The sequence below is a fragment of the Triticum dicoccoides genome, chromosome 4B (assembly GCF_002162155.2).
Source record: "Triticum dicoccoides isolate Atlit2015 ecotype Zavitan chromosome 4B, WEW_v2.0, whole genome shotgun sequence".
NCBI classification, from domain to species: Eukaryota; Viridiplantae; Streptophyta; class Magnoliopsida; order Poales; family Poaceae; genus Triticum; species Triticum dicoccoides.
Genome location: NC_041387.1, coordinates 657,657,053 through 657,668,832, shown reverse-complemented (window position 1 = coordinate 657,668,832; position 11,780 = coordinate 657,657,053). Strand labels below are relative to the sequence as shown.

Below are 11,780 nucleotides of genomic sequence, written 5' to 3'. Positions count from 1 at the left end.
CAAACCAACAACGACGTACTGTACAGCGCAGCAATGGCTCGGCGCGTCGGTACCACGTTCCGTTGCGTGTCCTTGGTAGGTCTCTGACGCTCTCCATCATGCGTCTCCGTGTACGTGCTCCTGTCAGAGTTAATTGAGATAGATATCGCAGGTTGTAAATGTATGTATATGCCACACAAGTTTCACGCTTTTGGCAGCAGAAAAAGAAGCGGACGATGCACGGCCGCTCGTTGCTAGCTTTTCGGGTAAGGAATCCAGGAAGCTGCTGACAGGCAGGCCGCGCGCGCACCCTGTCTTGTGTCGGCGCCAACCGATGGATCGATGGAATTGCAGTGTCTGTCCGTATCGCGATCCCGGAAAAAGTGTTTGATAAAGTAGTAAACCGCCCGAGTGGCCAACCCTTGCTTTAATCATTGCACATGGAAAGATTGCTTACTCAGGTGGTATTTGTTTCTCTATCCTAGGACTTTTTCTAGTCCCTGAGACTTTTTGAAAAAGAATCTGAAGGAGGTGCTTCTAAGGATTTTTAGCAAAACATCCCAAAAAAGTCCCATCCTGTTTGGTTTGCTAGGAACTTTTTTTAATCCCTACACCAAAAAGTCCCTGAAAACAAACACCCCCCACTCATCATCTTGCTTGCCTGTAATTTCGGGACGGGTTCTCGCAGGAACATGGCGTCGGTACGTCTAGATCTAATAACCGGATTAAGAAGTCATCTATATCGCGATTGATACGAGCGACTAAAGAAACATAAAGTGATGTTCCCACTCACAGGCGCACCGAAGCTTCCATGATTGATCTCATCGAATTACCCGGGAGAAAAAAAGAATCCCGTCCGTCCATCACTGATTGCTTGCTTGGGGTTGGGATCGGCCGTCTGCCCATGCTCCACCCCTCGAGTCAACAGTAAGCATTTCTCCTCTTCGGCTGTAGAGTGCAGACGTTACTCCACGTGACTGTAAATAGATAGAAAAAATACTGACCGTAAGAGCATCTACAGCCGGACGCCTCAAGACGGCCTCAAACGTCTGGGCGGCCCGCCCGGTCAACGACCGGTCATGAAAATGTGACTCAGCCGGACGCCTTCAACGGGCCTCAAGCGTTCGCCACGTCAGCCCGGCCTACCCCGACCTCACAAATATCCTCATCCGAAAACCCTAGACACCGGCCAATCTGAACTCCACTTCACTCCCCTCTCCATCCACTCCACTTCCGATCCCCTCCCCTCTGATCCAATGGTCGGCGAGGAAGTAGCGGTGGATCTGGTGCAGAATCCGACGGCTCGACCGTCAACATGGAGGAGGTGGCCCTCCGCATCGTCTTGAGGTCGCTGATCAAGCAAGGCGGGCCCGGCAGCGGCGGATCTTCTTCCTCAACGCCCGTCGGCGACGTCGCCGGCCCTTCCCACCCGGCGCGCAGCTCCCCTCTGCTAGGAACGCCGCCACCTCCGCCCCCTCTGGTCCAGAAGTGGTACCCTAGCACCGTCGGGGTCCTCGTCCCATGCTGGGGGCCGGCGCGCACGGGGATGCCCGAGTTCAAGGCACGTGCAGCTCGGCGCGAGCTGCAGCGAGCGAGGGAGAGGTAGGAGGCTATGTCCGCGCGCCGGTCGATCCCGAGGCCGAGGCACGTGCAGCTCGGTGCGAGCTGCAGCGAGCGAGGGAGAGGGAGGAGGTTATGTCCGCGCGCCGGTCGATCCCGAGGACGCATTCCTCGCGTCGGTCCTCCGCCGCTCTCTCGCGGCAGCGGTTTTGAGCAAGGTTGTCAGAATCGCGATTCTATTATACGACTCTACGACTTTACGATCCAAACTAACCCCTCTGATTCTACGAATTTAGTTTTTAGAATTTGCGCTTCTACGGTCCTGCTAATGAAGATTCTATGATTTGAGATCCTATCCTCAAAAAGCTCGCTCAAAATCGTGATTCTGACAACCTTGATTTTGAGGGTTCAGACATGAGGGAAGGGCTCTGCCTGTGCTTGGGGGAATGCAGTAGCGCAGAACCACAGTTGGAACAAGTCAGCAGCGCGGTGCCCATTCAACACGCCTAGCACGAGCACCGACCGTCTGTACCGCTTTAAGAGAAAATACAACTAGACGCGTAGCACCGACTGTAGCTCGCAGCACGTACCGTTTCGGCCCAGGGAGTCAAAGGGGGCGAGGACCAATGGCAACGCAACCGCAGCCGCCCGCCCGCACATTACACACGACACGAGAGAGAGATGCACTACACCGATGCCACATGCCCACGGCCCCTTCCAGCCAGCCAACAGCCAACCGCGCGGTGCCTTCCGTGCGACCTCCACTCCACCCCTCGTCCCGCTCCTCCTCCTGCCCTGTATTTATTCCTTACCACTCCTCTCCCCGTCCTCCTCACTCCACCGCCACCACCTCTGAATCCCAGCCTCCGCCTCCACACGACAAGAGAAACTCAGCAACAACCAACGCCAAGAGCAGGCAGCTCGGTCCTTCAGCACCAAGCAATGGCGACGTCGCAGGCGGACGTGGAGAAGGGCGCGTCGTCGTCGCCGAGGAAGGCGAAGCAGGAGCCCGGGAAGGTGCCGGCGCCGCTGTACCCGCAGCACGAGGGGGAGCGGGAGTGGACGCCCTGGCTGGTGCCCTCCATCCTCGTCGCCAACATCACCGTCTTCACCATCGCCATGTACTACAACAACTGCCCCGCCCACAACGCCAGGCCCGGCCGCGACGACGGCCAGTGCGTCGCCCGCTTCCTTCACCGCTTCTCCTTCCAGCCCCTCCGCCAGAACCCGCTCCTCGGCCCCTCCTCCGCCACGTAAGCATGCCGCCTTCCTCTCCCTTCCTTCAATCCATTCCTTCTCTCTGTCTCTCTGTCTGTTAATCCACGTCCTTGTGCTCGCAGCCTGTTTTATTGGGTTGGGAGTTACAAATTAGGAATTATTATTGGCTTGTTGCTGATCCGTGCCTCAAGATTCTTACTGCCATAGTAGTTGCTCCCTTTGCTTACCTGCCAAGCTAGGCAGTGGTTGCGATGGGAGGCGGGAAATCACATATAGCTGACTGCAGATCGACTGTGCACACACGATTTCTGTTGCGAGAAACAACAAGTAGAAATTAAGTGCTATTCATCACCGATTCTCTTCTTTCGCAACATTATTAGTCTGAAATCTGAATGAATGAATCAACAACCGAACCTGCCAAGATGAGATCCGGCACCCAAATAATTCCTAGGGCAGAGGCGCCAGAGATGGCCCGAAAAAGAAACACGGGTAGGACGCACTGAGTAGGACACCAACCACACCACACGCCAATGCAAGTGCACATGAGCTGGGGCTGCCTGTATCGGGGCGGTATGCCAGTACAGCCCCTGTCCACATACGGCAGCATGGCGGTATGCCGATCGATCCTGACTCCTGTGGATGCATGCGAATGAACTGCAGGCTGGTTAAGATGGGCGCGCTGGTGTGGGACAAGGTGGTGCACGGGCACCAGGGGTGGCGCCTCTTCTCCTGCATGTGGATGCACGCCGGCGTCCTCCACCTCCTCGCCAACATGCTCAGCCTCCTCTTCATCGGCCTCCGCCTCGAGCAGCAGTTCGGATACGGTAAATAAATAACTTCTTAGCCCCTGTTCATTTCATTTCATCTCGACTCCAACTCCATCCATCCATTAAACTCACCGTCGTCTTCCTCGTTGCATGCAGTGCGGATCGGCGCCATCTACCTCGTCTCCGGCGTGGGCGGGAGCGTGCTGTCGTCGCTCTTCATCCGGAGCGCCATCTCGGTGGGGGCCTCGGGGGCGCTGTTCGGGCTGCTGGGGGCGATGCTGGCGGAGCTGCTCTCCAACTGGACCATCTACACCAACAAGGTGGCGGCGGTGACCACGCTGCTCTTCGTCATCGCCGTCAACCTGGTGCTGGGCATCCTGCCGCACGTCAACAACTTCGCGCACATCGGCGGGTTCCTCACGGGGTTCCTCCTGGGGTTCGTGCTGCTCATGCGCCCCCACTTCGGGTGGATGGAGCGGTACCGCCTCCCCGCCGGCAGCCCCTGCACCGCCCGGAAGTACCTCCCCTACCAGTGGGCGCTCATGGCCGCCGCCCTCGCCCTCGCCGTCGCAGGGTAAGCATCATACAGTAGATACTTATTATTGTGCATTTAAGGTGTCATTAAGCAGCAGCAGCATTACTTCACTTACGTACTACAACAGTTTAGCCGCTGGAAACATTATGAACATTTGTTGTCACCCGCAGAAACTGTAGTTAACACTTATGGACACCTAAACTGGAGTAGTTAGTGGGGGGAAAAGTGGAGAAGCGAAATGTGGGGTTGGTGCATGGGCACTGCACATGCGTGCATCCCGTTGGTAGATTAGATTAGATTGGATGCGCCAACGAACCTGCGCACCCAGGTTCCTTCCTTCCTTCCCATCAAGACACTCATGTGAACCGACAGGCAAAGACAGAGCACCATGCCTCTTTTTATTGCACAATTATAAATTAACCATATCATCATAGTGATCCGTAGCTGGCCTTGTTATTCTTCTTCCTCCACCACGTAAAACAAAGTTTCTTGGTCGCCTTTACCAACCTTACAGCCACGCCCAACCCGCAGACACACATATTAGTTATTACCACGTCCTAGTGTAACATAGTATTTAATCTCTGAAGTCTCAGCAGCTACGTGTTTCTGTCGGTGGATTAAATTAAGGTGGCGAGACGGCCGGCCGAAGAGGAGAGGAGGCCGTTCTTTCCGTGCTTGCTCTGACTGACTGGCTGTTGGGAACCCTTTTTTTTGCTGCAGATTCGCGATCGGGCTGGCCATGGTGTTCCGCGGCGCCAACGCCAACAGCAGCTGCGGCTGGTGCCACTACCTCAGCTGCGTCCCCACCAAGAGCTGGACCTGCGCCAACTGATGAGCAGCACCAAGCACCACCCACCAACGCGCACCAACACACATGACATGAGCACCAGAGTTTTCCCTGTCATCAATCCTTCCAGCGGGTGCCCCACAACATATTGTCCGGTTCATATTTGTAGATAGAGAGATCAAGGGGCTGATTGGTTAGACACACACAGACAAGACTCGTTGGGGTCTTTATCTCTTGTCCATTTGATTTATTCTTTTGTAATGTATAACGAAATTTGTTTCGAGAATCGTCCCTCATCTGTCCTGCCATGTGCGACGTTGCTTCCTATCCTTCCGAGTCAGCGGCCAAGCAACCAGCTCTTTGTGATCCCACAGATTGCTGCCAGTTGCGCTGCGCTCTAGGGCATGGTCTGGCCTGATTGGCGCATGCGCAAGATTCCATTTGGCGATTAATAATCAAAAGTTCCAACAAGTCACACAGATCAGCCAATTTTGCACAATCAACATGCAAACCACCACATGCTACGCGGTTCCTCGGGCGCACCACGACTATGCCGGTTAAAAGAACTTTCTAAATCACATGGAACGGCATCAGAATGAACATGGCAGCCAGGTACTTATATCATATCTCCAGATGCAAAACCTATTCATAAACCGTTTGTGCCAGCAACATTCATAACCTAATAAGAGCCAACAGAAAGAAGAAAAACAGAGTTGATTGTTCGGCCATCAAGGCACTTCACCGAAACCTCTCAACGTGCCACTGCACCCTTTGTCCCAAAACAACTACCGCGGAGGAGACAGCCACCTTTTAGCATTTAACTCGGAGCTCACAAGTTCATCTTCCTTTGTCCAGGCCAGTTCTTCTGGTTGAAATCGTGCTTGATGAGGTTGGCTCTCAGGAGCATGGCCTTGATATCTCTCTCAAACTCATTGCCCGTCTCGAGGGCCCGCTGGAAGGTTGCGTTTCTTTGGTCAGCATGCCTCGCATACAGGATCTTGTTGTGGGAGTCGATCCGGGCCTACAAAAGGTAACCGAGAAGCAGGTCAGAATAATAATAGGAGAATTATTATACAGGTATATGCAACAAGATGAGAAATCTTTTTAAGGGTACCTGTATTTTGTTCTCGGTGATCAGTGCAGCCAGCTCTTTCTCCAGCATGGACACTGAGCTCTTGAAGGCACTAGCCATTGTGTTGAGATCCACAGATATGAACGGAAGCGTGTACTGTATGATAGCCTTGTGGCGGATATCATTGTACAGAGTCCCAAGATGCTCACGGAGATGGATATCCAGAAGGAGATTCGGCTTTAGCTTCTCAAGATGCTCCAAGCATGATCCATAGCGACTAGTTTGGACATTTTCATGGTTAGCATATTTATTTGACACAAATCGGTTGGAAAAAAACTACAACCTAATCTAGCAGTGACACAAACAAATGACTTGGAGCCCAACTTTGGAACCAAAAAAATGTTGTACAGGTAATCAAGCTTTCGTGGTATCTGAAACTGTAAAAACCCAAAGGGCACATTAATTGACACCATATTGTAGAAAATAAGGTGTAAAATTATAGGAAACTATTATTATCGCTAATGCATCTAAGAGTCATATCTGAACACACAAGCTAAAACCCTCATTGCCAAGAAAGGGCTGTCTATATGATATATATCTATGCTGAGACACAGTAAGTAACTGATGTGGCGTACAAAAGAATGATGAGTAATAGAATGATACCCCCTACCCCTAGGGATTGAAACCAATTGCCAGACACCTTTTCCTTCTAGAAAACTAACTACTCTGTTTTTCTTTATAGCAATTACTGTATTTGAGTTAGACACAGTAAGAGGAGAACAAAAAGAAAAGGTTGAATACATCATTTTAATTATGCCAGCGCCAATACTTATGAAATTATTATGAATTGTGAGTGCAAGTTCTACTGCTTGACGCAGGGTTTCCAGTATATTGAAAAAAGAACAAAAGCATATACGTTGTATTATATGTGAGCTCTGATGATATAGTAAAAAAACAAACAGTTGCAAAATCTTCGACATATCCTATCAGAGTAGCAAGTGTAAAAACAACCACCACCCTGAAAAGGTGGTCAAGAACGATAAAATACTGGAGTACTAAAAGCTGTCCCAATAGAAGCATACCTTGCATAAAAATCATTGACCAGCTCCCTTACTTCAGGCACTAGCTCAAGAAAGTTACGGAAGTTTATGTTGTCAATAACTTTGCTCTGGCAAAATAAACAAACAAGCATGTTTCAGTGTAACCGAAACCGACCAACCATACAAAAGGCACACAACAAAAGAAGAAGAACAAGAGGTAAACCTTAAGTTCTGAACGATCGAAAGAAGCAAGTGCACAAAGGGCACCATAAACAGCCACATCTTGCGGAGCTATGACTTCAGAATAGTTGCTTCCTAGTTCAGGTCCTGTCTCAAGAAACTTCAGGGAAAGGGGAAATATCAGCAGGAATACTTTATACTAGGAAAAAATACAAGACATTGCCTATTTTACTACTTTTTTTTTGGACAACATACTATCTATAAATGGGAGGCAAGTCCCAATGTGCCTGACCTACTAGCTGTAGGAAACAACCTCCATACATAGTTACGCTAACCAGTTGTAACAAAGAGAGTAAACAAAATTCGTTTAAACTACAGTACAGTACTGATAGCTGTCAGAAAAAAAATTCGGTGTGCTGTCTAATCCACAAATGACTATTGATACTTGTCAATTTATTTACAATGTACGATGATACACTAATAGTAACTTCACAGAATATTAAAGGAACAAACAAATCACTTAATCTGTTCAAGACTTTTCACTGATATCTTGAAACAAGTAGGGGTTTAACAAGAGTACACTACTGGCCCTCGAAAGAGGTACTGCAAGAACAGAACTAGCAAGATAGGAATACCAAACATGAAGTTTCAATCATATATCATCTCTGTAATATCAACTTCAAAGTTTACAGGCGCAAAGAAAGCTCAGCTCAAGGAAAAAAACAAGAAACAGAACAGGTGGAGGACAAACCTTGCGGGCAGCAAGTTTGTATTTCTTTGTCTCCAAGTTGGCCAATCCTGCAGCTGCTCGCAACTTGGCAACAATGACAGCATCCAACGTGTCTGGGGTTTGCTCTGCTTTGCTGACATAGTTGGTAACATGTGCAAACTGTCCCAACTCAATGCTAACCAGAATCACATGCATACACATTTGAACTATATGCTTGGAAGTGGTGCAATAGTCCCGTGTCCGGATATAGCTTTTGAAGGCTTCCGAAAGGTGACCATGAGCATAGAAGAAGTCACCAATGTCGTTATAACCCATTCTGATGCTCTCTTTGATCAGGTTAGTCTGCATTTAAAGAAGCAACATAAATGCAGAGTCACTTGTTTGATACATATATGACGTCACCATTCAACTCGCCAAGGCCACAAACAAATATACTAAACCAGAATTCAAATGCCAAAGAACAAAGAATACGACAACAGATCTAATAAACACTTTCACATATTTTATAGATTTTCAACATATATTATGCAATGTTATAGAGGTGGAAGTGGGTTGTGTAGATGAGAATGTAACATAACATTGTAGCAGGTGTCTTCCCCACTCTCTTCTTTAACATATGATACGCACACCTGTGCGTATCGGAAAAAACCCCGTATATTATGCCTATATTCAACACTACATGCCTTCCTAAACTGTTGTAATAGGCCCATGCATAGAGATTGCATGATTAACAGAAAAATTAATCATAACTCTTTTAGGTTTGTTATTATTGACTCACTATAACAGATGCAGTAATTGTGGACCCTAGACAGCATCTATCACATACCTAGAGCTCACATTGTGCTAGACGATAAACACTGCCCACACCCCATCCTTAAACCAGCAGGCCAATTCATTTATCTAACTACCTTTTGCCAATTTTACTGCTTGTTTAGCTAACTTATCCCAATTCCGTAGCTATTTTTCAGTAATAAAATATAAAATAAGTCCAACACAAGAAAATTCGGCAACTGCAAACCGGGCCTTAAACTCAGGCTCAAAGGAAGCTCTGGCAGCACAAACTCAGGCTCAAAGAAATTTCAAGTGTGCTCACAATCATATGTTCTAAACCATTTGACTGTTCCTATAATGCATAAAAGCATATTAGGTAAATTTCACATTTGAATCACAGAACCACATTTCTATCATGGACCCTAGCAGCATATATAGAGGCAACAAAGCGTGGGAAGGCATGCCACAAAAACAAAGAGGCAAGAAAATACAGAATAATGGCTGAAAATCAGATAATGGCTTGTGTGTCTGTCTTCAACAAACTGCAAATAAATTAGATAATGGCTTGTACATGTGTGAGCCAAGTCTAGCACCAACCAAAGTCTGGGTTCATATGTAATAATGAACAAACTAATCACAGAGGCAAAAAAGAATAATGGCTGAACATACTGGGAAACAGTTCCCTTAGGCCAATATTGGCATGAAATATCTTGTTTTTACCTTGATTCTGCTAATATTAGGAACAATGGCTAAATCAGCTAATGGCTCTATTTACTTCCAGTGATTGTTTCCATGTAAAGAGTTTAATTGTGCACGATGATCTTTTCCTACAACATCACCTAACGGCAAAAGGATTGCATTCAGAGAAATCGTGCATGACTGTCATCCCAAATAACTAGATAACACCTATAGTTCAGCACCGCACCCTGATCAAACAATTATCAACATCAGCGTAAGCAATGTGCACGGTAACGACAATTTACTATCTTATCATCACAGCATAGAAAATTATGCTCATGCAAGGAACACTAGGCTTGCACATAGTAAGGGAACAAAGCATAGGCTAATATTATAAATTAGAGACTACTACTCGCACCACGCAAATCAGAGTCATCCACACTCCACAGAGTAGGCATTACATCAAACCAAGCCGTCTATGATAATGATGATTAACCAGACAGATCAGCAAGGAATACCAACACGGGAGGCCCAATTCCTCGACGGATCAACGCAACCACCACATCCTAGGCAGAAACTAATGGGAACGATGCAGTAAATTCAGAGACGCGGTCAGAACAGGGGGTCAATGAAGGGGCAGGGTTTTCTCACCCTGTAGCCGTTGAGTTCGGTCTCGAGCTTCTCCTTGCGCTGCTCGGCGCGGCGGTTGACGGAGTCGACCCAGGCCTGGTCGTGGCGGTAGCGCGGGCCGAGGCGGCCGTTGATCTTGAGGACGGCGTCGAGGTAGAGCACGGTGTCCTCGCGCGCCCTGGCCTCGTCGTGCGCCATCCGCAGCGCCTCGAGCTGGATCGCCTCCACCCCGCACCGCTCCGCGATGAAGAGGAGCCGCGCCACGCGGGTCCGGCCCGAGTACTGCGCCGCGTACGCCTCCACGTCGAGCTGGTCGGCGGAGACCGGCGGCGCCGCGGCGGCCTGCTCCCCGCCGCCCAGCCCGTTCGTCACCGCCGCGGCCGCCGCCGCCGAGACCTCGCAGTCCACGTCCATGCTGCTGCCGGGGATCGGCGCTGGGGTTCGCCGCAAAACCCTAGAGAGAGACGGGGGAGGCGGAAGCTTCGGGAGAGGCGAGATGCCGAGGAGGGGAAAAGACGGAGGGCCTGGGTTGGAAATAGCACGGGTGGTGCGGGCAGATATGTAAAGTTACGTTGGGCCGGGTATGGGTCACGTGCGTTGGCCCAATAATTCTTATGGGCTAACAGGCCGAAATAACCTCTTATACAATATGGTGGGCTGGCTGGTGGCGTGCTGTGCTCTACACTTTTTAGGTCCAAGGTCCCGGCGAGCGAGGAGGTCTCGAGCGGCGGCGGCGGAGATGAGGGCGGTGAGCGGCGCGGTGGTCTCGTCGAAGCCGGTGGGCTTACGCAAGGCCGCGCGCGTGTTCAGCCGCTTCGCGGCCAGAGACGCGTCGGCGCTGCCCGCCGGCGCGGGCGCGCTGGTCCTCTGCGCGGCCGAGGCCGCCGCCGAGCTCCACGCCTTCCGCTGCGCCCGCGTGGGTCCCGATGGCGAGGCTGAGGCGGAGGTGGCGCCGGGTGGCCAGGAGCGGCGCAAGAAGAGGAGGAAGACGGGGCGCGAAGGTGTGTCACTAGAGTAGGCTCTTTTAAAAAAAAATCCATGTGTTACTGTGGTATCGACTAGTCTGTTGTTCTTGATGCTGTTAAATCCATTTGTTACTGTGGTAGCGACTAGTAACAGTTTGTCTGCTGTTCTTCACCGTGTATCATTTGGGACGAGCTGCGTTGTATATCCTGCTGCTGGGGCTACATTTCACTCCCTCCGTCCCGTAATATAAGAACGTTTTTCACGCTAGTGTTTCAGTGCAATCGCTGAACTGAAAAGACGTCTGAGCTTGTGTGCTCTGCTCTTCAGCCCATGACTGAATCCCCTGCTGCCCTTGAACTGTTTTTTTTATAAGAGAAACTTGAACTGTTTTATTAGTTGGATGTTTAGCTTTTCAGTATTCCTTTTGAGCCACAACCCAACTCCGTAGTAAGGTTCCGTTGTCTGTCTGTCAGTGGAGCCTCGCTGATTTTCCAAAAGGAACAAAACTGTCGCTGTTGATTTGGTTCTGAGGTCTGAACTCGTGTGCGTTGGAACTTCAGCGTCTGATTTCTCTCTCGGAGCCTCGAGAAAGAGACGGATACTTGTGTTGTTTTAGCACCTTTCAGCTTTAGCTAGAACATTACTCCAGCTGCTGGATCGGATCCCATTGGCTCAGACATCACTTATTGCCGACTCGCCGGCACCTCTGCTTCACCTGGCCATGACCGGCAAGAAGATCCCAACGCAAACACGCAATCACATCTCATCCAGTCAGGAGTCAGCCGTCACGTTCCACGAAGATTACCGAAGTCAGACACACAATCCACTAAGTCCAGACAAATTTGGTGCAATCCGCTTCAGTCCAGC

The 11,780-nt window shown here is 49.8% G+C and overlaps 2 protein-coding genes across 2 annotated transcripts; one reads left to right on the top strand and one right to left on the bottom strand.

Annotated features, from left to right (window-relative positions):
* The first annotated feature begins 2,324 nt into the window (after positions 1-2,324).
* LOC119292113 (RHOMBOID-like protein 2) lies at positions 2,325-5,142 on the top strand. Its single transcript, XM_037570942.1, has 4 exons — positions 2,325-2,792; positions 3,418-3,581; positions 3,681-4,098; positions 4,780-5,142. Exons 1-4 carry the CDS (start codon positions 2,482-2,484, stop codon positions 4,889-4,891), a joined length of 1,005 nt encoding a protein of 334 aa, XP_037426839.1. The 5' UTR covers positions 2,325-2,481; the 3' UTR covers positions 4,892-5,142.
* A 294-nt stretch (positions 5,143-5,436) lies between these two features.
* LOC119292112 (COP9 signalosome complex subunit 1-like) lies at positions 5,437-10,474 on the bottom strand. Its single transcript, XM_037570941.1, has 6 exons — positions 9,969-10,474; positions 7,890-8,210; positions 7,182-7,298; positions 7,001-7,086; positions 5,961-6,195; positions 5,437-5,867 (listed from the first exon to the last, which is right to left on the bottom strand). The coding sequence occupies exons 1-6, from the start codon at positions 10,359-10,361 to the stop codon at positions 5,676-5,678; spliced, it is 1,344 nt and encodes a 447-aa protein (XP_037426838.1). The 5' UTR covers positions 10,362-10,474; the 3' UTR covers positions 5,437-5,675.
* Positions 10,475-11,780: the final 1,306 nt, after the last annotated feature.